The sequence below is a fragment of the Carettochelys insculpta genome, chromosome 7, assembly GCF_033958435.1.
Source record: "Carettochelys insculpta isolate YL-2023 chromosome 7, ASM3395843v1, whole genome shotgun sequence".
In the NCBI taxonomy this organism is placed as follows: domain Eukaryota; kingdom Metazoa; phylum Chordata; order Testudines; family Carettochelyidae; genus Carettochelys; species Carettochelys insculpta.
In genome coordinates, this window is record NC_134143.1 from 70,589,896 (window position 1) to 70,616,086 (window position 26,191).

A 26,191-nucleotide genomic window follows, 5' to 3' on the forward strand; every position below is an offset into this window, starting at 1 on the left:
AGGCAGGTGAGAGTAATTTGGAAGCATGTGGCACTGGAACCTGTTTGAGTGGTTTCTGGCCACCAGAAATCTCTCCTTGTCAACTGAACTGGCAGTCTGTTCACTGGGAGGAGAAGGGAAGGTGTGCTCTTAAATTCAAGTTAGCCACATCAAAGTGAAATCTTGGTGCAGCCGAGGGAGTGTGTAGCTTACATTTGAGTTAGTAGATCAAGTTTAAAGATAAAAATACATGGGGGAGCCTAAATCTGACCTTCTATAGGGGAGCCTAGTGGTTAACTTGACCTGTTAATGCATGTGAAAACTACATCTTGCCTTGCCTTCGCTAGGATTTCACATTTTGTTAGTTAAGAACACACTCCTTTTTTCTTAATAATGATCAGGCCTCAAGCTGAGGCCAGGTCCACAGTGCTAATATATACTGGTATAATTATAAAGCTCAGGGTGTGAAATAGCTGAAAGACATAGTTGTATTCACTTCATCCCCTGTGTTGACATACCTATTGCTTCTTGCAAAAGTTAATTGACTACACTGATGGGAGAAGCTCTCTCTGCTTGACATAGGCTGCGTCTACACTAGCCCCAAACTTCGAAATGGCCACGCAAATGGCCATTTCGAAGTTTACTAATGAAGCGCTGAAATGCATATTCAGCGCTTCGTTAGCATGCCGGCGGCCGCGGCGCTTCAAAATTGACGCGGCTCGTCCCGACGGGGCTCCTTTTCGAAAGAACCCTGCCTACTTCGAAGTCCCCTTATTCCCATGAGCAGATGGGAATAAGGGGACTTCGAAGTAGGCAGGGTTCTTTCGAAAAGGAGCCCCGTCGGGACGAGCCGCGTCAATTTTGAAGCGCCGCGGCCGCCGGCATGCTAATGAAGCGCTGAATATGCATTTCAGCGCTTCATTAGTAAACTTCGAAATGGCCATTTGCATGGCCATTTCGAAGTTTGGGGCTAGTGTAGACACGGCCATAGTGACATTTTCACTGAAGTGTTACAATTGCACAGTAGCACCAGTGCTACTGCATCATTCTACATGCAGATAAGCCCTAAGTTATTTGAACTTCAGTATGATATCCGTTGGTGCACTGGTTCAGGTTTTGGTTTTGTCACTTGTCTTGCTGTAAAACCTTATGTCCAAGAAATTCAATAGGCTTTGCATGCCATAATGAATGGATCTGCAACACACCCTATCAAGCAAGCAAATGGTTATCAAACTTCACAAAGTTCACAGTAAGGCTCCCTTCTTTCTGCCTGACCTCTGCAGTCATCCAACATGGCATCATGTAAATTCAGTAGCATCTTCAATGGAGATTTTTTGTTTATATGTGAAAGTGAATAATACTCGTAGGATAATATCCATTGTGTGTTCATGTTGATTTTTTTTTAATTCAAGCATGCCCCTATGTGCAGCAGATTTCTGCACAGATGTCAGAGAATGTGGCAATGGGAAGCTTGAGGTTTAGGTATAGTTTACATGTTTAGGGGTTGTCAATCTAAGTTATGCACCATAAGCTATGTGAAGTCACCCTGCCTGACCAATCTAATTAGCTTCTGTGATGAGATAACTGGCTCTCTGGACATGAGGAAGTCAGTAGATGTGATATACCTTGACTTCAGTAAAGCTTTTGATACAGTCTCCCACAACAGTCTTGCCCATAAGTTAAGGAAGTAGGGATTGGATACATGGACTGTAAGATGGATGGAAGCACTGGATCAAGAACCGACTGTGGATGAACTGAAGGCAGCCATCGACAGCATTGCAGCAGGAAAGGCCCCTGGTCAGGATGGTATACCACCAGAGGTAATCAAATGTGCCGCGGACACACTCCTGGAACCCCTGCATGAGCTGCTGTGCCTGTGCTGGAAAGAGGGTGAGGTTCCACAGGATATGCGTGACGCTAACATTGTAACGTTGTATAAGAACAAAGGAGACAGAAGCGACTGCAACAACTACCATGGAATCTCCCTCCTAAGCGTCACTGGTAAACTGTTCGCTCGCGTCATCCTTGGCAGACTCCAGAAGATTGCTGAGAGGGTGTACCCCGAATCGCAGTGCGAATTCCGTGCAGAGAGGTCTACCGTTGACATGGTCTTCTCTCTAAGGCAGCTGCAGGAGAAGTGCAGGGAGCAGAGAAAGCCACTCTACATAGCCTTCATCGACTTGACCAAGGCTTTTGACTTGGTGAGCAGGGATGGTCTGTTCAAACTGCTCCACAAGATAGGCTGTCCTCCATGGTTACTCAAGATGATCCAGTCGTTCCACGAAAACATGAGAGGAACCATCCAATATGACGGCGCATTATCGGATGCTTTCAGAATCAGGAGCAGCGTCAAACAAGGATGCGTGCTTGCTCCGACATTGTTCGGGATCTTCTTCGCACTCCTCCTGAAGCATGCCTTTGGATCTTCAGCAGAGGGCATCTTGCTGCACACAAGATCTGATGGGAAACTGTTTAACCTTGCAAGGCTGAGAGCTAAGACTAAGGTGCGAGAAGTCCTCATCAGAGACATGCTGTTCGCAGACGATGCTGCTGTAGTGTCTCACACAGAAGACCAGCTTCAAAAACTGCTGGATCGGTTCTCCAAAGCGTGCAAGGACTTTGGGCTTACCATCAGCCTAAAGAAGACAAATGTACTTGGTCAAGATGTTGCTGAATCCCCATCAATCAGCATTGACAACTATACGTTAGAGGTTGTCCACGAGTTCGTTTACCTCGGCTCCACCATCACTGACACCCTGTCGTTGGACACTGAGCTAAATAGGAGGATCGGAAAAGCAGCCACAACTTTGTCCAGACTCAGCAAGAGAGTGTGGAATAACAACAAGCTGTACACTCACACCAAAATGCAAGTCTACAGAGCCTGCATCCTCAGCACCCTCCTTTATGGTAGCGAGACTTGGACCCTGTATGCCCGCCAGGAAAAGAGGCTGAACGTCTTCCACTTGCGCTGCCTCAGGCGCATCCTTGGAATATCATGGAAGGACAGAGTTACCAACACAGCCATCCTCGAGCAAGCTGGAATCCCAACCATGCACACCCTCCTCAGGCAGCGTCGGCTCCGCTGGCTTGGCCATGTCCACAAGATGAACGATGGAAGGATTCCAAAAGATACCATGTATGGTGAGCTAGCTTCTGGCAAAAGACCCCCTGGACGCCCCCAGTTGCGTTACAAAGATGTCTGCAAGAGAGACCTCAGAGAGGGAGACGTCGAGCTCGACAACTGGGAAGAACTAGCAGATGACCGCAGCAGATGGAGGCAGGGGTTACACAAGGGCCTTCAGAAGGGCGAGTTGAAGATCAGACAGCTAGCAGAGGAGAAGCGAGCGCACAGAAAGCACAATAAGGACTTATCAGACACCCACTACATCTGCAAGAGATGCAGCAAGGACTGTCACTCTCGTGTGGGTCTTTATAGTCACAATAGACGCTGTAAATGAAGTCTTAAATTGAAACTTTAAAGGGCACGATCCATAGTCTGTGCAGACTGAAGGATGCCTACTGAAGATGGATAGAAAGCTGGCTTGATGATCGGGCCCAATAGGTAGTGGTCTATGGCTCCATATCTGGATGGTGGTCGATTTCCCATGGATTGCCGCAAGGCTCGGTTCTGAGGCTGGTATTGTTCAATATCTTTATCAATGACCTGAATGAGGGACTGGATTGCACCCTCAGCAAGTATGCGGATGACACCAAGCTTGGGGAGAGGTAAATACATTGGAGGGTAGAGAGAGGATCCAGAGTGACCTGGATAAATTGGAGGACTGGGACAAAAGAAATCTGATGCAGTTCAACAAGGAGAAGTGTAGATTTCTGCACCTGGTATGGAAGAATCCCAAGCATTGTTATAGGCTGGGGACCGACTGGCTAAGCAGCAGTACAGTGGAAAGGGACCTAAGGATTATAGTGGATGAAAGGCTGGATATGAGTAGACAGTGTGCCCTTGTAGCCAAGAAGGCCAATGGCATATTGGTGTGCATTAGAAGGAGCATTCTGAGCAGATCTAGAGAGGTTGTTGTTCTCCTCTATTCGGCACTGGTGAGGCCACATCTTGAATATTGTGTCCAGTTTTGGGTCCCCCAGTATAGAAAGGATGTAGATGTGCTGGAGCTGGTTCAGCAGAGGGTAATGATTAATGATTAAGGGGCTAGAGCACATTGACCTATGAAGAGAGGCTGAGAGATTTGGGCTTATTTAGTTTGCAGAAGAGAAGACTTGGGGGTGATTTAATAGCAGCCTTCAACTTCCTGCAGGGGTGCTCTAAAAGGGATGGAGAGAAACTGTTCTCATTGGTGACAGACAGCAGAACAAGGGTTTATGGTCTGAAGTTACAGAATGAAAGGAGTAGGTTAGATATTAAGTTAAACTACTTCACCAGGAGCATGGTGAAGCACTGGAATGCGTTGCCTAGGGAGGTGGTGGCATCTCCATCCCTAGAGGTTTTTAAGTCCTGGCTTGAAAAAGTCCTGGCTGGGATGACTTAGTTGGGATTGATTGTGCTTGGGGCAGGGGCTGGACTCGATGACCTCTTGAGGTCCCTTCCAACTCTGTGATTCTATATACTTACTATGGTGTCTTCACAGCAGGGGGTCGACAGCTGATACTCTCCCATTGACTTCCCTTACTCTTTTTGTTCCCAGTAAGTACTAGGGTCAACTGACTAGTACATGGAGGTTGACTTATCACATCTGTATTAGATGCAATAATTTGACCCTCATTGGATTAATCATTGGATTGATCAAGCTCAAGACAGTGCCCTTAGGGAGCTGGTTTGGGATTTACCTGGGGCTTTTCTGTGGTGTAAAGTTGTAAAGTTTTAATTATACTGATATAGTTTAAGTGTAACTGAACAACCATGGAGTGTGGACATAGTTATACCCATTTAAAGGTGGCTTATGCAAGTACAGTTTATTCCCTTTCCCATATGGGAACACGACTAACTATCCTAGTTTAACTTTCTCCACACTAGGACTTCTAATGGCATAACTGTACTGATTTAAAAAAAACACATCCAAACCAAAATAGTCTATCAAAATTAAGAGAAACTGTAGTGATGCTGGGAATTTAGAAAACAAGCACTCTGTTTTGATTTCATTTAATTAAACACTTTTTAATCAACACAATTATTAGTAATCTGCTATGGGTCTGTGTTGAAGGTTATATTTTAAGTGGACTTGACAAGCGCAAATTGGTTCTCTGGGACTGCTAGGTGGTCTATTCCAGTTTCTGTAGAAACATTTGAGTTGGCAAAAACCAGGTAAGTGTAATAGGTTTTTTAATCAGTCAGCATTTTAACCTTGTTTTCTAGTGGTCAAATTTCCCTGGAAACTGCCTGAGAATTAAAATTAAGGAAGATGGGTGTGGGGAGGGTCCAAAATAATCAGTTGTTGACTGTTTCCATAGAAATGGAAGTTGGCCATCTTTCTGTAATGGAAACAAAGGATAAACCTCTGTCCTACTAACCCCAATCTTTGGTCAGGCAGAAAGAATATTTGGAATTAGAACTAGGTGTTTTTCAGGCAGAGTGAACCTATGGGCAGTATAGTAAGTAGCGTTTTGCTAGTTCTACCTGGATTTATATTCAGTGGCTATTTACTCTGACTTTGAAAATAAGGAAGAAAGCCTTATAGAATGGATAAGTGGGATTTTTTAATTTTTTTTTAAGTACAGGAAGTAAACGTCTTAATTTTATCCTCAGACTATATCCACCCACAACCTGCCAAAATATAAAATACAGAGGCAGGAGGATGTGCTTGTGGTGAAATCACATTACAGGGAGCCTTGCACCTTCGGTTTTCTTCTAAGCTCTGTCACAGACTCCCTGTGAGATTTAAGGGAAAACACTTAATCTACCTCAGTTTCCCTGATTATAAAATGAAGATAATATACTTCTTTAGCTCACAGGATGGTTGTGAGGCTTGTCATGCTTGAATTGGTAGGTGTTCTAGGAGGCGAAAGAATGACTTTTATATGCTCTGGAGGCTAAAGCACTGGAGTGGGACTCGATGTGAATTCTAATTCCAACTCTCTCTGATCTCCTGTGTGACCTAGTTAAGTCACTTCCCCGCTCTGTGTCTTTGCTTCTCTGTTTAAACCTTTCAAAGTTTTGTATTTAGCTAGGTACACACTACATCTCATGTCAGTATAAGTTATGACACTAAGGTGTGTGAATAAGCCACAACCCTGACCATCTTAAGTTATATTGACCTAAGTGCTGGTGTGGACAGTGCTATGTCAGTGGGAAAGCAACTCCCATCAATACAAGTACTACTGCTCATGTGGGCTAGAATAATTAAGTCAGTGGGAGAAGTCTTTCTCATTGGCTTAGAGTGTCTGCACTAGCAGCACCAGAGTGGCATAGCTGCAGAGTACAGCTATAGCCTTTGTACTGCGTTGCTTGTTCCTAGCACAGTGAGACCCTAATCTGTGCTGTGGCCCCTGCATATTGGGGAAATACAACTAGTAAAGAAGAATTTATTACAAATTGAAGGCAGAGTTCTAAAATGGCTCGCTGTCAAACCTGCAAGTTGGATTACCAATTTCCTTGAGGTAAGGTCTTTGTCTTTACATATTACACACAAAAACACATCATCCAGTAATTAGGAAATCCAGAGATGCCCATAATTCTGGCATTTCCTAATTTTTGAGTGCTTGAGTGCTATATTCTTTTAATATAATTTTTGGTATAATTCCAAAACTTTTTAAAAAAAAATTGCATGGTGGTGGAAAGAAAAATTCCATTATGTAGGATCAGGTTGGCATTCAGATGGGTCATCTACAGGACTCAAGCCTGTACATGTACCACTTCAGGAAAAAGGACAAAAATTATAGCAGTAGTAGGTTGTTGTCTTCTCTGGATTAGCAATACAAAGGATGTGAGGCACTTTCCAACTGCATTTCAGAAATATTTGCTGAGAAAAGAGAAAAGGTGAGAGTGATGAAACTTGAGTTCCATTTGAGGCTCCAGAGGGAAGTGTGTTTCATTGGGCATAAATTATTTGTACCCACTTCCACCAAGCTTGATCCCCTTCTTCCCTACCACTTCTATGCTATTCCATTTCCTGTGCTATTCTGGTTTCTACTTTTTGGGTTTATCATTAAAGTTTCAGTCTTCCCAGCTAAGTTCCTTGTCCCAGACTCTTTGTCCAAGCAGTCCTAGTTCTCCCTCCCATCCCATCTTTCCAACTCCCTTATCTTCCTTTTTTCTGTAGTACTAGTACATTCTCCTTGCCTACTTCTAGTTCCCAGTCTCAATGCCCCAGGTCTGGTTTTTGTCCCTTCTGATAGGCCAGCTTTCTCAGTGCCTGGGGAGCAATGGATGAGATGAGAACAGAGGGGCAACATGTCTCCCTACTTTTAATTTCAGTGGCTGGCCTCAGCCCAGCTTGCAGCAACCCAAAACTGCAATTATAAGAACAGTCCTGCTCAGTTCCCTGCAGTCCAGTGCTGGATGGTGTTTCACATAGTTTGAATCTTCAGAAACAAACAGCTGTGAAACCTTAAGAAGCTTTAATTGCATAAGTGCAATCTGCAGTTTTTGAGAGACTTCTACAATTTTGCAGATATTGACAGAGATGGCAAAGGCTCAGCTCTGACACAAAGGCTACTCCCTTGCCAAATTTTAAGTGTGTGTGCAAAAGCATGGAGTTAGAACTTTACAAAGAAAAATCACCAGAATTTAGCACCAGCAGGGGAAAAAAATCAAAAAGCGAACCCTCTCTAAGTCCCATTCTTTGAAATGGCTGAACCATTTGGACTGAAATTTCAATACTAATTAATATTAGCCTGAGACAGACACCCAGCATTGGAGATTTCAGCCTGAACAAATAAAATTTGGCAAAGTTCTATAAACAGCTGAAAACAGGGTGTTATATTGGAAGTATCAGGCAACTTTAATAATAAATGGTGCTATCTGTTACACCTGTAATTATATATGTAATGTATAAAGACCATGTATAATGTATAAAAACCATGTCAGTCTAGTAACAATAAAATACAGATTGAGATGAGCCTGACTCAGCAAGATCCACATACACTAGTAAGTAGGATACAGCCAGAAGATAAGGAATTGGCTAGTAAAATAAATTACCTAAGAAATTATTTTGTGCAAACACAGAAGCTCCGAACAGCATGGTGTCAGTTAAGATGGCCTCACATGCTCTGTAAATGCTTGGATCCGGTCTTGTCCTGGCTTGCTTTTCATGATTATTTAATGGCAAAATGGATACTCCCATCCCTTTCCAAGTCCAGGAACTGCACCACTTTATGCCAACACAGTCAGGCAAATGGGAGCTATCAGTTTATCTGTCTGCAAACTTGCTAGGGCACTAATATAACTTCCAAGCTGGGTGTTGGGTCAGGGGATAAGGACTGAGCCATCCCTGTGTTTTACAGGATTTAATGTTGTTACTATTGCTTTTGTTTGTCTGTTTTTAATTAATGTGTTATAAAGTGGAGTGGAGAGGGCAGTCCTGCTATTATTTTTGAGGTTATCTGGCAAGGTAATTAATGACAGGTGTAGCTCCAGTAAAGTCAAAGGGACTACTCCTTAAAATTAGGAACATTCTTCAATGACTTGCTGAGTGGAAGTTCCTCCTCATGGCAAAGATCCTGCTTAAAAGGAAACAAGGAACATAGATGTAAAAGATGAGGACAGATGTCTCTCCATGATAGATTCATGTAAGCCTAGACAGGTCCCCTTATTTCCCGATCATGCATATTTTGTGTTGTTTCTTGTGGTCAGCAGTACGTGAAATTATCTTCTTTCAGCCCAAGATCATTCTGGTCCTTCTGTGAGTAATTCTCCATTGCTGTGATGCCTACAATGACGTGACTTCTGGTATGCTGAGTCCTCTGCCTGTCATACTGACTAGTATCGTCTCATTTTTTTCTTCATATTCTCTGTCAGTCTGTATCCTCTGTTGTCTCTTGTCTTATACTTAGCTTATAAATCCTTTGCAGCAGGAAGCATCTTTTTCTTCTTAGAGTGCTTACTCATATCCATTCAGTTTAGGTATGTGTGCACCATGCGTATGACTGTCAGAAAGTTTTACTCTAGATATTACCATCAGGTCAGCTGTAGAGTCCCTTGGAGAGGCACTGGTGCGGAGCTCTGTATATGACCTTTCTGACTCAACCACCCCTCAGTTACTTCTTACTGCTAGTGTAGGCTTCTGGTTTTGTGGCTGAGTACTTTGTTGCTACGGCACAACTCGCAGCTCTTTTCTGTATAAGTAGTTGTAAAGACCTCTCTTAGAGTAATCTATTTTTGTTAGTGTTAGGAAGTCAGCCGGTGGAGAAGGGTCTCCCTTCTCTCCCCATGTCCTCTCTGGGGACTGGGGCATGAAAAGTCCCAGGACTTCAAGTATGTAACTCATGCTTGAAGTCTATGCTGATGAGTGACCCAAACAACTCCTGCCTTTAACATCAGCTTCACCTGCCAGTCTGTCAGCTGGCACTTATGAGCCTGCTGAGCTTTCTTGAAACAATGAAGTACCAACTTCACTTGCCAGTACACCAGCTGGTCCCAGCTAATCTGGTCCTCTAGGTGTATATCTCCCCACATACACACGCATACCCTGGTGGACCCCCAGAGGACCACAAACCCTAGGCTGGGAAACACTGCAAAGGGAACAGAGCATGCTTAAATGCCACACAGTATCACTGGAGCTGTGAGCTGGAGATAGCTAGAGACACTCGTCTGGGTACTAAAAATATGTTTGTTTAAGGAAACCTGCGACATTGAAGATCACCAGACTCTATAAACAGGAGATCATGTCCCACATGCGATTGGGGGAAATACTAGTGCACTCTAGCACTGTATGGATTAGAAGGCCATGGTACTCTCTTACAGTTGTGTGCTTGTTATATTGTCATTTAAAATTTGGCTGTAGTTTCCATAATCAACTTTTCAGAAGTTTTTAAGTTGCACATTTACTATTCACAGTTCATCCTCTACACATTTATAATCTTTTGGGTATTGGTAGCTAGGTTATTTGAACTTCTCCAGCACATACAATAAAACAATTACTGTTAGATGTCAAAGAGTAAATTAGTAAGAATAATGCACACAGAAAGACATACAGGAATTAAAAATATACATCTAGAATCTTAGAAGCTGTTAAGAAAGAAGAATCAATGTTCAGATGTACAAAGGCAAAATTGGAAGAAAATACTTGAGGAAAATATTAATAGATTTTCATGTAGTAAGCATGGATTAATAGAACATTACTCTCTTCACCACTAGATCTCAAAGCACTTCACAAAGGAGGAGGATGCTTTTTTGTTTTGTGATCATACAGACTATTTTCAAATATGGTGGAAGAATCACACAGAAAGCAGCCTTTTTAAGAAATCATGGTTTATAAATACAGTAGCTGAGCTGGGAGCTTAACAAAGCCTCTGTGTTGTGTTATTGTATATCAGAGCCAAAAAAACCCTAAGGAGTGTATCTCTACAACTATGCCTGGGGGATTATGCATGCAACTGCTGTTGCCAATAATAAGTCATGTAGCTGATAACCATGCACAGCACTGAAATAATGCCCAGAAGGACCTGATCTTCTGGCTTTTGAGGTGCTGGGTATCTTAAATCCCAGCCTAGTTAATGCAACAGGTGGACATTAGTTGCTTCTCAAGGTCAAATCCTAGGTGTCAAGCTTTGGCAAAAAGAAGTCAGAGAAAATCAAAACTAAGGCAGAAGTGCTGTGTTTAGCTGGCTTTGTTGTGTCGTTCATGCCAGAAAGAGTAAGCAAGACTAGTCATTATGCAGGAGCACCTCCCTTACTTGCTGCAATATGCTGTACATAATAAGTGGTATTAAAATTGTGTAAGAAAAAGAAGCCTGTCCCAAGTTCATTCTCTCACCTTTCCGGTCTAATGGTTTTAATTTACACATCAAAATTCTATTTTTCTTTTCTTTGTTTTTAAACTCAGCACTACAGCTCTTCCTGAAATCTGAAAAATCAAACCCTGTTGCTCCTCTTAGACCATAACATAAAAGATTCTGGGACTGTCAGGCCTTTTCCTGTATAGCCACTGAGCTTTGATTGTTTCCCATGCAAGGAGAGCATCCTATCACCCTGGAGAAGCCTGTCTCCTGGCTGCCACTAGCCTTATAGCAGCTTGTCTCTCTTCCTCCTCCCACACCAAAGGAAGGGGTTTTAGAGGTCTCCAGTAGTGCTTTAAGCCCTCACCACCAATGGGCACTCCAGCCACTTCTTGTTACACAGCTTTCCAATCAAGTCACTTTGAAATCTTTTGCCTTTTGAGCAAAGCACCTCCTCTATCATTCCAGGCTTTCAGCTTCTCCCTCTGACGGTAGCGGACCCCAAAGTAAATCAGCCACATTTTATGTCATGTATGACTTACTCCTTTGTGTTTATCAATATATGCATAGGAGGCCTGAGACAGGCCCAAGAAGTGCTCCTCCAACAAATAAAAGAAAAATCTCAGAAATGCAAAATAAAGGGGGATGCGTTTTTCTGCCTGCTCTCTAGCAGAGGGGTGTGTTGTCCTATATTGTGTAAAAAAGAATGTGAGTTAGATCCAAATAGATAAGCATAGCAATGGCCAGGCATATTTTAAGAATGGATGATTTGAATTATATATACAGCTTCCTAGAAGAATTTTTTTTCATTTAGTCTAGCCAAGGAGCGCTTTTTGTGGAGAGCAAGCAGAAAGGGTTTTTAACGTAAATGATTACTATCCATGCTTGTGTCTTAGAAGGAGGATTAGAGATGGGTTGTCCCACGAAGGCAAGAGGAGGAGGAGGTAAAAACAAGTGGAACAAAGTGGGGAGCCAATAAGATGGAGTTAAATCAAATTAACATGATGGGAGGCCATGCTTCCCTTCTCACTTATTGCTGTGCATTGATCTCGTAAGTGTAATGAGACCAAGGCAGCATCTCATGGTAACCAGCACATTAAGGGCAATAGCAAATATATGCTGTTGGGATCACAGCATTTTCTTTTGGCCTATCTGCACTGGTATACTTTGTCTGGAAGCAGATGATACCTGCTGCTCCACAGGGAGGTAAAAACAACCAACCAACTTCCCCATCTCTTTTAGGTATCTAAATCCAAATATGCAGTTGGGGTTGCAGGAAGGGTTGGATTCCTGCTGCACCCCAACAGGCTAGCAGCTTCTTTTTTCTTGCACCCCTTATTTTCACTTTTTCATCTGAGTAAGATCTTTGAGGCAGGACTGTAGCTTATGAGGTTTTTGCATAACACCTTGCAAGACCATGCCCTACCCCTGATAGTTTTTTCTGGGCTCGCTGAAATGCAAAACAATTATGATTTAAGAAGCCCAAATCTGAGAGACTTTCTAATGGCCTGGATAAGGCCACTACTTTTGTGTAGTATAGCCTAGTGGATAGAGCACGGGACTGGGATTCAGGAGATGCCTGGTCTATTTCCTGCTAAGTATTGGATGGCTGGTCAGTCCAAAATAGAAGGCATTATATAGGCCTTCTCCCCATCTGATTATAGTCAGCAACTGGACTTCATCCGCTGATGCTTTTGTCAGTGATGTGAGGGTTCCCTTAAGCTGCTTTCACACTTTATTAAACCTGTAACACTTTGCTTTAAATTTACAGGATTTTTTAATATTTATTTCTTTATAATGCCAGCATACCAACATATTTATTATTTAAATTTTAATCATATGCAAAAGTGTTCAGTTTTCAAGATGGTCATTTAACCCTTAAATAAGAAAGGTAGCTGTTTTTTAATCTAGGATAAAGCTTTTATGCAGGAGGTAAAAGCATTATGTACCCTAAGACTTTTTTCCACTTTGGGTACTTTTTTAGTTTGTGGTATGTAATGTGTACTTTTTTTTTAAAAAATCAGGGTATTCCTGTTGTATAAATCAGGTCTGCACAGGGGTAAAAACTTTTGGTATCTAATGTATTTGGCTGTGGGGTAATGAATGCTATAAAGGTGGCCAAAGGCAGGCAGAGTATTTATAACTTTCTTTTTTGAGGGGACTATCTCCAGAGTAATCATATGCATTAGATCTTGTGACACTGTTGTGAAGAAAAACATTCTGAAATTTCTAGGGCAAGCTGGCTTTTAAATATGACTGAGGAAAGGAATATTAAATCTCAAGCAAAAAATGTAACCAGTATGTGTTTTCAGAAAATTGGAGGAACAGGTTTGTTTTATGCCTGCTCTATTTTGTTCAATCTCCAATAACCACAGATCAGATTTAGACAGGTCAGTCAGGTGCCAGAGCAACAATTATGTCTGAAAGGAAAGATAGTTTTGCACTTGTAGCTTTTCAAAGGGACATGGGAAGACTGTTCCAATACAAAGCTTGTCCACAAATTTCATGTGTGGCTTTGGGCAAGTCGTTTTGGGGTAAATTTCCCAGAGCAGTAAGGAACTGTAGAGGGCTTTGAAAATCCTACCCTTCATCTGTTTGGTTCTCCATTTCCCCACCCTGTGAAACTAAGCCACAGTTGTGAAATCCTAGAAGACTCGGATTGGAAGAGACTTTAGGAGGTTATCTAGTCCAATGCCCTGCTCAGAAGAGGACCAACTCCAGCTAAATGATTCCAGTCAGAGCTCTGTCAAGCCTTGCCTTTAAAACCTCCAAGGATGGAGATTCCACCATCACGCTAGACAATCCATTGCAGTGTTTCACATCTTCCTAGTGGAATAGTTTTTCCTAATATCCAGCCAAGATCTCCCCCACTGCAACTGGAGATGACTGCTTCTTGCTCAGTTATCTGTCACCAGTGAGCATAGCCTAGCTCCATCCTTTTTGGAACTCCCCTTCAGGTGTCAGAAGACTGTTATCAGATTCCCACTCACTCTTCTCTTCTGCAGCATAAATATGCCCAGTTCCCTCAGCCTTTCCTCTTAAGTCATGTGCGCCAGCCCTCTAATTTTTTTTATTGCCCTCCACTGGATACACTCCAATTTGTCCACATCCTTTCTGTAGTGGGGGGACCCCAAAATGGACACAATACTCTAGACAGGGCTTCAGCATTGTCGAATAGAGGGGAATAATCACTTTCCTCAATCTGCTGGCAGTCCTACTAAAGCAACCCAATATGCTGTTACCCTTCTTGACAACAAGACTCATATCTAGCTTCTCATCCACTCTAATACACAGGTCCTCTTCTGTAGAACTGCTGCTTAGCTAGTCAGTCCCCAGCCTGTAGCAGTACCTGGGATTCTTCTGTCCTACATGCAGGACTCTGCCCTTGTCCTTGTTGAACCTCATCAGATTTTCCAATTTATCTAGATCACTTTGAACCCTTCCTATCCCTATCCTCCTGCATATCTACCTCTCCTCCCCGCTTAGGGTCATTCATGAATTTGACAAGGGTGCATTCATCCCATCATCCAGATTCAGTTTATAGTCCATTAATCCAACCCATACTTAACTTACTGGCAAGAATACTGTGGGAGACCACATCAAAAGCTGTGTTAAAGTCAAGGTATATCACATCTACCACTTTCCCCATAACAACAGAGCCAGTTATCTCATCATAGAAAGCAGTTAGGGTGGTTAAGCATTAGACAAAACTCTGAGCACCCTTGGATGCATTAGATCCAGACTCATAGACTTGAGCATGTCCAGCTTTTCAAAATAGTTTCTAACCTTTTCTTTCACTGCTGAGGGCTGCTTACCTCCTAGCTGTCTGGGATCTGACTTTGTGAAAATGAGGCAAAAAAACAAACAAAAAAAACTTTTCAGTACTTCAGCTTTTTTCACATCATTTGTTACAAGGTTGACTTCTCCATTCAGTAAGGGTCACATGCTTTCAATGACTACCTTGTTGTTCTGCACATTCCTTGCTAGCTGTAACTCCAGTTGTGCTTTGGCCTCTCTGATTACAGCCCTGCGTGCTTGAGTAATATTTTTATACTTCTCCCTAGTCATCTTTCCAAGTTTCCACTTCTGTGTAAGCTTCCTTTTTGTGTTTAAGCTCACTGAAGATTTTGCTGTTTAAGCCAAGCTGGTCACCTGCCATGTTTGCTATTCATTGGGATGCAGCCTGTTTAGACTGCAAACTGTTGTAGTGTGAGTTTATGGTATACTCATCAAAATGGGACTCCTTTCTCAGTTTTGCAACCTCTCCTCCAAAAATGCAAGACCAATCTCATCTGCAAACTGTCTGAGTCCTGGCTGACTGCACAGCAAAGCTCAGACCAGAAGGTAGCCTCCATGGATGGTGCCCCCATGCTGTTCCGAGAAGTGGCTGGCTGCTGGCACATCTCTGCACTTCTCTGGCAGGGCAGGAGGAAACTCCATGTGCTACACTCCCATCCTGGACAGTGCACAGAGACCTACTATCGCCTTCCCCCACCCCTCCCAAGAGACACAGAGGTGTACCAAGCAGCAGCAGGGTTACGGTGGCTCCCTGCTTGCTCTGCCTTCTTTCATGCTGTGCTGCTGCTCCCAGAAGCAAGTATCAAGTGTCCCTGCAGCCTCCAAGAGGGGTGTATGTCTGCACATTGTCCCTGCCCTGATCCCAGGCTTCACAGCTATTATTGGCTGGGGACTGCAGCCAGTGTGAGCCGCAGGGGCAACACATTCAGGGAGAAGCACACAGATACCTCCTTGGTCCCCTTGCCTAGGAGCTGCTGCCAGAGCAGCGTGCCAGTTGCTTTGGGAGTCACAGTGCCTGAGGTAAGCGCCAACCCCACCTCTCTGCCACAGCCCAGAAACTATATCCAAATTCCTTTCTAGCCCACCCGAAAACAAAGCTGCACACAGGGTCTCACTAACTCTAAATCTGCCACTGTGTGGCCTTCGTACATTCTTGTAATGCTGAATGAACAAGATCTGTCCTTGTCCCTCCAACTACCAATCTACTGGAAAGCTTGCTCCCTCTAGAGAGAAGGCAGGGAAAGACCCCAGCAGGGATGTCTCTCTCTGCTAGTGGTTGCGTGAAGTGCGGGGTGGTGGGAGACCCCCTGCTCCTGCCTTTGGGGCCTCTGGGGGAGACCCTCTCATCCCTGGGTGTCCTGCTTGCCTGAAGTGCTGGGGGGAGACCCTCAACCGCTGCCTTGCAGTGTCCTGGGCTCCCCTGCTGCTGGCGCGTTTTGGGGGTGGGGCGGAAGCCTATCCCTGCTGCCTCATGCTGGGGTGGGCGGCCCCCTCGCACTCCCCCCATATCTGTGCTTGGGAACCTGACCCCTCCCCTTCCCCGCCGCCTGGCAGCAGTGAGACCCGACCCTCCTGCTGCCCAGCCCCTCCCCTCGCCCGCCGCGCACGCTGGCCCCTCTCCCTGCCCGCTCTCCGGCCGCAGTCAGAGCGGAGCGCTCGGTGGCAGGGGCCCGTCAGGGAGCGAGCGAGCCCCGCAGCTCAGCCGCCAGAGGGAGCGGGGTGGGGAAGAGAACCGCGCACGCTGCCTGCTGCTGCGCCTCGGTGAGCAGCTCCATCCCGGCCCGGTCGCGCCCCACTTCCTTCCAGCGGGGGCGGCTGCTGCTGCTACTGGAAGGGCCGGCGGGCAGCCTGCAGGGGACTGGGCTCCGGAGCGGGGGGCGCAGGAAATACACAGGAGCGGCTAAACAGAGGGAGCAGGAGGTAAAAGAGGGAGAGAGACATAAAGGGGCATCTTCCAAAGAGAGCCAACTCCCCAGAGGCTGCGGCGCCCCCCGCGGCGTACCGAATACACCCTCAGAGCACAGACAGCTGGAGATCACCGGTCACAAGCCCCTGAGGAGGACAGCAACCTGGACACGGCCTCTGTGTGTTACGTCCCGCTCTCCGGGGGAAGTCTGCCCAGCCGGCGAAAGCGCCTCGCTCTTGGAAGCGGTTGAAAACACTCCCCCTTTTGGGAGGAGGGAAAAATCTGGATAGTGTTTCTTGTCATCTCCCAACTGAATAGGAGAAATTTCTACCTAAAGAGGGCTAAGTCCTGGAGAGAAACCCACCAGGCGGGAGTGCAGTCTAGGGGAGGAAACGATTGTTGGAGGTTGATCCCCTCTCCTCTCCTCCCGGGTTTATTTATTTATTTTTTAAGAACACTAAACATTTCTTACTGTGTAGGGCACAGGTTTCCAGTTTCCTAGGAAATCCTCTGAGTGGTGAGGAGCTGATTTGAAAGACTAATAATAATACAAGGATACAGCTGGGCCCTGTTCGCATTTCCTGGTTTTGGTGTGTGAAGATGCTATCCTACAGCGTGCTGGATGCAAACGTGGTGGATGTGGAGAAAAGGAGAAACCCTTCTAAGCACTATGTGAGTACAGACCAGCTGGCATGCTTACCCTCTGATTCATGTTGTATGCTGTGAGCAGGGGTAAATCTATCATATGCGCAAATGTGTTGTGTCACTTTCTGCCCCCATCAACAGATATTTGCAGTGGTTTCAAGAACAGGTAGGTGAAGTGATAGATGCTGGATTGCTTTTTGTATGGACCCTAGTAAACCTCTGCAAAACATTCTTCCATACCAAAAGCACCCCTCTCCCCACAAACCCACTGCAGTGGGATTTGCAAACATCTGATTTGGTATATTATGGTGATGCAATAATCTGTTTAGATGTACAGTTCTACTGGACAAACCCTGAAAGTCTCTCACCACAACTGTGTCTTGAGTGGAGCTCCAGTGGGGAGTAATATCTTTCCAGCTGGTCCCTAGGTCATAAGCATGGAAGAATTTGCATTCTTCATATAGGAAAAATGAAATGCCTTTTAGAGGAACTTAATTAAAATCAGTGCAGTTGAATATATTCCAGTATGGTTCTTCCAGCTCTGCAGGTATTTTTTTAAATGTATTGTTAGCATACTGTGAAACCACTTTCTATCTCTGGTGCTTGTTTAGGACATGTGCTGTTCCAGTGGGTGGAGTGTTAAGTTGGGGAATCTGGGTTCAGTTCCTTGCTCTGCCCTAGATTTCCTGTGTGACTTTAAGTAAGTCTTAGTCTCTGAGTGCACTAGTTCCACATCTGTATAATGGTGATAATAGCACAGGTCTACCTCAGAGCGGTGTGTCAGGCTAAACACATAAGAGATTGCTAGAAGCTCTGATACTATTATAATGTATGGCCTGTTAAGTAATTAAGAGGGAAAAGACTGATAAGTGAGCTGTTTAAGATATGTGACTTTCTATGATGCGTGGAGAACTATACTTGATAAGCTCATACATTGTATGTGGGTGGCGGGGGGTCTCTTAGTACAGGAGCAGCTAATAAGTGTGGCCTGTCCAAGAGATTTCACTGTAATTTTTCCCCACCACTTTTTCATCACCTCAAATAGATTGCTTTGATGTTGCTTTGTTCTTTGTTTCTGGTTGTTAAGGTAGACTTGCCCTGCTTGTTCATCAAAATTCCCTTTCAGCATGCTAAGGGTTCCTTAACTCCTCTGTTGAAACCCTTACCAGTTCTGTTAACTGTGCGATACTTGCTGTGGTCCAGCTGGGAGCAGACCCAGATAGCTGCTGTAGGCTACTAAGGTTAGCCAAGGAGAAGGCACTGAGGCATCAAATAAGCATTTTGCTTCTTGATCTTGTAAATTTAATTAAGACCCGTCTTGAAAGGTAGATCTGGCAAGTTATCAAGACAGACTCAACACTTGTTTCCTTTTCATGTTTGCTTCACCTTCTGTCTTCACACTTTGCTGCTAAATGGAGAAACTTCAGACCAGAGCTGCTGCAAGATACCAGTGCGACAATCCCTGCTGTGTGGAGGTATTGCCTAATGATGCTGATGGCATGCAGTAGAGTCTGCTCTCTTGATGTGTCTCTGCCCTGTGGTTGACATGTACACATCAGTTTGGCAAGACTTTTGAGTTCTCTAGCTTTATGTCTGTTTTAGTAAGATACCAAAGAACCTTTTCATATTCTTCCCAAAATCAGCAGTCATTTAGCAGCCTTTCCCAGAAGACTTGATTTTATGTTACAAAAGATGAATCCATCATCCCTCTTCTTTTAACACAATATAATTGTAGCCCTGCGAGTCCATCTCAAAAACTAGGGCAAAGATTAAGGTGAAGATACAGACTAACATGGCTACCTCTCTGTGATTATTCACCTCAGGTATATGAACTTTGGTTAAGCATTCTGACCGATTAGCCTGCAGTCACATTCCCTTGGGGACTGCACTCTTGTCAGAACTCCTGGCCTAAGTAGCTATAAGTCCTGTGTATGCTTTAGGAGTGGAAGCTTGCACTGATGGACTGTCAGAGTGCAACTGCTGAAGTGGAAATCTATCCACTTATGCCTCTGTTGCTTCAGTTGGAGAAAGAGTTCTTCAGTTTCTCTGTAATGCTGATGTGACTGTGATCAACTGTTACATGGCTGCAGCTGAGCTTCGTGATCTCCCTGTAGAAGGATTATGTACAGTACTTGAACTTACAAAAGATACTATACAAGTAAAATCATAGATTCTTGATCCTTAAAAAGTGACCTAAATGTTCACTTTTATTTTTTTATAGCTAACAGGATGTACATGAAAGATGTAAAAACTACAACTGCAGCATCATTTAGAGTTTACAACCAAAATCTGTTCCTTACCTACCTGCCAAGCCTTCCAATTTTTGAATGTTTCCACAGTGAGAGTTGACATTAGATGCTATATGGAAATATAGAACCCTTTCTCTCATTTGCTTTGGTGTCATTGTTGACACTATCAGGGTAATTTCCCTAATTCTTCAGTCACCACAGTGTTTTATAGGACAGACATAAGTAGAATTTCAAATGAACTTTTGTGATAGTTAAGAAAACAAACATACTCCCAAAACACTCAGGCTTCCTGTATACATCTGTAAAACAACAAAAAAGGGTACAGTTTCTCTTCCCTGAATCTCCATCTGTATTTGCAAGTAGCATTAAGTACAGAGTTTGCGCTCATCCATCATTACATAAGTGCTATGTATCTTTTGGGAAACTGATGTGCTTAAATTTGGAATCTCTTGATGTTAGGGGAGATGAAAGGACATAATCTCCTTTATCTATTCACAGTTTAGCATTCCATCTCAGGCCAGGTCTACAACAGAGTTTTGTTGGTATATCTATGTCAATCAGAAGTGTGGAGGAGAGGGGGAAATCACATCCCCTATTTCACATAACTACAGTGTAGATGCAGCTATGCCAATAGAGAGCATCTGTTGGAGGTGATGGTGCTGGGGTGAAAGAAAAGAATCTGTAGGTGTACAGTGTGTGTCTATTGCCAGAATAACTATTCTGGTTTAGCTTTACTGCCAAAGCCTTTGTAGGATAGACAAGGCCTCAGGAAATGCAAATATTTTGTGTCCTGGTGTTTTCTACATCCTCAGATTAATGGCCTCACCATTTTGTCAGCAGCTTTCTCCTCCACAGCTGCCCAGTTGTGTGGTGGTGATATGCATTTTGTATCTAGGCATTTATCCTAGTATCATCACTGTATTTACTCTCTGAAGCTGTGTCTACACTTGGCCAAAATTTTGAAGTGTCCATTCTAATGGCCAAATTGGAGAATACTAATGAGGCACTGAAGTGAATATTCAGTGCCTCGTTAGCATGCTGCTGGCTGTTTTGATCGCGCACGGCTCATCTACACGGGGCCCTTTTTGAAAGGACCCTGCAAACATCAAAATACCCTTATTCCTAATGAGGTGCTGAATATTCATTTCAGCACCTCATTAGTATTCTCCAATTTGACTATTAGCATGGCCCTTTCGAAATTTTGGCCAAGTGTAGACACAGCCTGAGTGTTTATGCTGAGATCCCAAGGTAATGGCCACATACGCAGGTCCAAATTTTCTCTTACAGCATCATTTAGTTTCCTGTGACAGTGTTGCTTGGTTATAGTGTAGCACATCATCTGAGAAAGGGTAAAATGCATGTGACATCAGACAGAACTAGTACCCTCTCAGCAACTGAAGCACTTAAGTGTGTGAAGCAGTTAAGAGTGCTGTTGACTCAAACCATCTGAGACTCACATATATTATCTATCTATAATTTCTTGCCAGAATAATTATTTCCCAGTGTAATTTCCATATGATTGACACCAAAACTCTTGTGTGAATTCCTGTAACTAGAAGCCACCCAATCTGTTTGAACATGATTATCAGCCAGTGCATGATGTAATTACCAGTCTTTTCATGTAGCAAGGGAATAAGTGTTTCAGATATTCCACTCATTTCCTCTTCTGTGAAGGGAAGGTAGGAATTGGCATAATGTCACAAGCAGATTTGTGCAGGTCAGACTGTTTAATTTAAAATGTGTCATTTCTGAAAAATTGACTAAAGTTTGCCAGCTTTCTTGACAGATCATCTCCCCTTGTATATTCAGAGTCCTGTCTACTTATTTTAATGACAAAGACCCTTGCCACTCCTATTAGCCCTGTAGAGCTACACTATAAACTTGGGTTGCCTCAAGTTACATCAGGATAAAGCCACCATGGTTAGTATATTACTTGTGTGTGTACGTAGTTGATTCCATGCATTTGCACTGCATGTACTTACCAGGAAAGCTTGTGCTGATGCACAGTGCAATAACACATTGGTAGATATCTCAGTTTGCAACTCGCCACCATCCAGTGTACTTTGGAAGATTTGGAAGTGCCTGGTGGGGCAGAAATAAGTTGTCTGGGAGTGAGTAGGAGCAAGGAGTGAATTTCCTATCATATATTTCTTCCTATCCCATAAAGTTAGCCATAGCTTATGTTTTTTGCACATTTAAAGAACCAAGCAAACATGTAGCCTACCTCCATCTGCCATCTATGATAGAGGCCTGGAACCTTCACTGCTCTGTGCTATTATCACATGCCTATGTTTGATCCTCCAGTTTTTGCAGTTTTGTTAAAAAAATTCAGCAGCAGGGAACGTGATAATTTCATAGTAACAGAGAGTAAGCCGTGCTAGTCTATACACTATCAAAACAAGAAGCAGTCAAGTAGCACTTTAAAGACTAGCAAAATAGTTTATTAGGTGAGCTTTTGTGGGACAGACCCACTTCTTCAGACCATATCCAGACCAGAACAGACTCAATATTTAAGACACAGAGAACCAAAAACAGTAAGCAAGGAGGACAACTCAGAAAAAGATAATCAAGGTGAGCAAATCAGAGAGTGGAGGGGTGGGGGGGGAGATCAAGAATTAGGTTGAGTCAAGTATGCAGACGAGCCCCTACAGTGACTCATGGTTTAAATCGTGATGGGAACTTTCTGAGTCACTGTAGGGGCTCGTCTGCATACTTGACTCAACCTAATTCTTGATCTTCCCCGCCACCCCTCCACTCTCTGATTTGCTCATCTTGATTATCTTTTTCTGAGTTGTCCTCCTTGCTTACTGTTTTTGGTTCTCTGTGTCTTAAATATTGAGTCTGTTCTGGTCTGGATATGGTCTGAAGAAGTGGGTCTGTTCCAAAAAAGCTCACCTAATAAACTATTTTGCTAGTCTTTAAAGTGCTACTTGACTGCTTTTTGTTTTGATAATTTCATGGAGGACAGGTAACTATGGGTCATGGTAAAAACCTGTTCAAGGTTGTTGGTGGCAGTCACGGAGCAGCTGAAGATGGTGGAGGACTGATTCTGAGAAACCAGCTCTGTCTGATGGAATTAAATCTTAATTCAGTTGTGGGATGGTGAGAAGTGGCTGCAGAACTTTTGGATGTGAAAGCCCATGTTCCTGGATCTATGGACCAGGCTTACCCCAGCTCTCCAGTGCAGGAATGAGAGATGTGGTGTTAGTGGAGAAATGAGAGGTGATCGCACTGTGAACATTTGTCTTGCTGGATTACTGCAGAGCAGTCTGAAACCATTTTGGCACCACAGTCAATTTTCTGTCATGCAAGTGTGCAGGCTCATTGCTTGTCTCCTACTATGAAAGACTGACTCTTGGGAATGTGAATAGTATAGTGGATGGATCTGTAGCCATGGGTTTCCCAAACTGAGATGGAATGATAGGTTGTATAGGCTCATGGATTCACAGGTCTGGTGCTCTCACACAGCTCAGAGTGGTCCCTGGGAGGACCTCTTCCAGTGGGTCAGCTCACTTAAGCCGTGTCTACACGTGCACGCTACTTCGAAGTAGCGGCACTAACTTCGAAAGAGCGCCCGTCACGGCTACACGCGCCGGGTGCTATTTCGAAGTTAACTTCGATGTTAGGCGGCGAGACGTCGAAGTCGCTAACCCCATGAGGGGATAGGAATAGCGCCCTACTTCGACGTTCAACGTCGAAGTAGGGACCGTGTAGTCGTTGCGCGTCCCGCAACTTCGAAATAGCGGGGTCCGCCATGGCGGCCGTCAGCTGAGGGGTTGAGAGATGCTCTCTCTCCAGCCCCTGCAGGGCTCTATGGTCACCGTGGGCAGCAGCCCTTAGCCCAGGGCTTCTGGCTGCTGCTGCGGCAGCTGGGGATCCATGCTGCAGGCACAGGGTCTGCAACCAGTTGTCGGCTCTGTGTATCTTGTGTTGTTTAGTGCAAGTGTGTCTGGGAGGGGCCCTTTAAGGGAGCGGCTTGCTGTTGAGTCCGCCCTGTGACCCTGTCTGCAGCTGTGCCTGGCACCCTTATTTCGATGTGTGCTACTTTGGTGTGTAGACGTTCCCTCGCAGCGCCTATTTCGATGTGGTGCCGCGCAACGTCGAAGTTGAACATCGACGTTGCCAGCCCTGGAGGACGTGTAGACGTTACTCATCGAAATAGCCTATTTCGATGTTGCTACATCGAAATAAGCTATTTCGATGTTGGCTTCACATGTAGACGTAGCCCTAGTGTCACACACTGTTGCTGGGATAAGTGCCTTAGCTTTGCCACCTTCTGGGGCTGAACCTTGGAGCCTTCAATAGTCCTGCTCCATGTCATGAGCTGCAGTGAGTCCACCTGGCTTGGGCATTGAAAGGAGACTTGTACACCCAGAGGGATCAATGCAACCCTAGTTTCCTTAATTTGGAGTGACTTTCAGCCAATCTTGTAAAAGCAGGAGAACGTAGATGTCTGGAACGCAGCACAGAAGTTTAATTAATACAGAGAATGTAAAGTTAGAGCAAAGTCCACCTGGCTCAAGCTAGATGTGTTTCATCTGCTTCCAGCAGCCTACGATTAGCAGCCCCATCTGCCTGTGTCCCCTTTAGTCCTTTATCCTTGTTCATGAGCAAATATTATCACCTAGTCCTTCTATTTGTTCTCCAGCTGATCACATCAAGCTGGCTTCCTGCCCAGGGCTGGGCTGTCCATGGTGGTTAGTTGCCAGGCACCAAATGGCCAGGCAATTGAAATGACCACTGTCTTCCCAGCCTCTGTGGGCATGAGACCCAGGCCCAGTACAGCCAGGAATCAGTCCCAAATGAACTTCTGTGAAGAGTAAACAACCTTTCCCCTATCTAGTTAACCATGCAACACACAGGGGAAACTGAGGCATATATAGTATTCACTGAAAACATGAAAAATTCTCATTTCTTCACACGATATACAGTAATTCCTCAAAATACACGATTTTGAGTTTCATTTAACTCTCGTGAATGTGAGTTGTGCAACTCAAAATCCCACTCCCCCTGGCCCTGGCTCAACTCCCAACCCCCCTTGGCACTGCACAGGTCTGGTTCAACCCCCCCCACGTCCCTGGTTCAGACACCTCCCCTCCTGGTTCAGCCCCCCTGCGCAACCCTGGTTCAAACCTCCCCCCCGCCCTGGTTCAACCGCCCCACGGCCCCAGCTCCCCCATCCCATGCACACAGTGCCACCCCCCACCCTGTGCACACTGCTCCAGCTCACCTCCTCCCCACCCTCTCCCCCGCACAGTGACTAACATGAAATTCAAGTTGTGTGAGGGTGCATGGGAATGCAACCCTCGCATAACTCGAGGGACTACTGTAGTGGATGGAGGTGGAGCAACAGATGCTATTAGTAGTATAGGCAGAAAGGGACACTTGAATGGGCCTGACTTTGGGTGAGTAGGTAATTTTAGGTGGGATGGGCACGCTGGCCAAGGGACCCAAGAATGCACCAAGAGTGAGGGCTGTGCATAGTGGTTTGCCCTGTTCCACTTGGCGCTCCAGCCCAGGAGCTGTATCCCAGCGCCCATTCTAGCCCTGCTGCTCCTGCTCGCTCCGCGTTCCACAGCTGCAGTGCCTGGTGAGACAAGTTAAGCCTTGGAGCCCCAACCCTGCTCTCTAGCTGCAACATCAGATGCTGGAGGGTTAGCTTTCCATCCCATTCCTGGACTGGAGCACCTGACAGAATAGGGTAAGCTCCTGTGGTCCGATTCCACTCTCTGGCTGGAGCACCAGTCAGGCTGGCAGAGCAGGACAAGTACTCGATCAAAAGGAGAGCTGTTGAGGGTTGCTGGAGTAGGCCTGGCTACAAAGTGGGTGGGCCACAGCCTACTCACGCCCACCCCGCATGACTATGCCCCTGGATAAGTATGTTCATCCCTATTGTGGTACCAATCTACCTTCACCCAGAGTATACCAACAGGAAGAACAGCTTCTCCGTGTTTATGCAAGCATAACCAGGGACATGGCACAGACATCAGTGTTGACTGATCATGGGAAGGTGCATGATGATTGTATTTTCAAGACAACAGGACTGGTCAGAAAGCTGCAAGCAGAAATACTATCTCCAGTGAATTGCCATTGGCAGTGTTGAAATGCCAGTAGTGATCCTGGGAGTCCAGCCTGCCTCTTGTTCTCTTGGCTCATATTAGCTGTAGGCCACCCACCTCCTCAACAGCACCAAGGCAGACTCAATGACCAGCTCAGCTGGTGCAGAATGTCAGTTGAATAAGCTTTAGGAAGATTGAAGGGATGCTGGCCTTGCTTACTCACAAGACTCGATCTCTGCAAGGTGAATATCTCAGTGGTTATAGCTGTTTGTTGTTTCCTGCATATTATCTGTTGGGCAGAGTGGGAAAAGCTGCCCCCCTCCCCCCCCGGGGTGGCCTATGGAAGTAGAGTGGCTGTCTGCTGCATTGGAACTGCCAAGAGCAGGTACCAGTAAAATTGCTCAAAGCAGAAATATGGCTGAGGGCCTGCCATTGATACATCATTGTAATGGGACATACTTTTAGACATGTAACCAAAGGTCCTCCCTCTGTGTTGGACTTGACTGTGCTTGTGGACAGGACTGACTGGACTGCTGTGGGGCCTCAAACAGGCATTAACTCACAGCGTAGCTGGACCCTTCCAGTTGTACATCTTTCCCCCTCATTATTTAGAAGGGGTCTTTGGAGGTATCCACAGTGGACTGTGTGGTGGTGTGATAGTCACCCAGTAGGGCATACGGCTCTTGGTAAAAGTGGCAGATCTGTGGCTG

General features: G+C 44.9%; 1 protein-coding gene across 2 annotated transcripts in view; it reads left to right on the forward strand.

Annotated features, from left to right (window-relative positions):
• Positions 1–16,475: 16,475 nt before the first annotated feature.
• Positions 16,476–26,191, forward strand: part of SH3PXD2A (SH3 and PX domains 2A) — a 465,726-nt gene continuing 456,010 nt past the window's right edge. For both annotated transcript variants that reach the window (XM_074999223.1, XM_074999224.1), the window contains exon 1: positions 16,476–17,200. In XM_074999223.1, the coding sequence (XP_074855324.1) occupies positions 17,129–17,200 (72 nt within the window). In that variant the 5' untranslated portion in view covers positions 16,476–17,128. The remainder of the gene's footprint in view (positions 17,201–26,191) is intronic.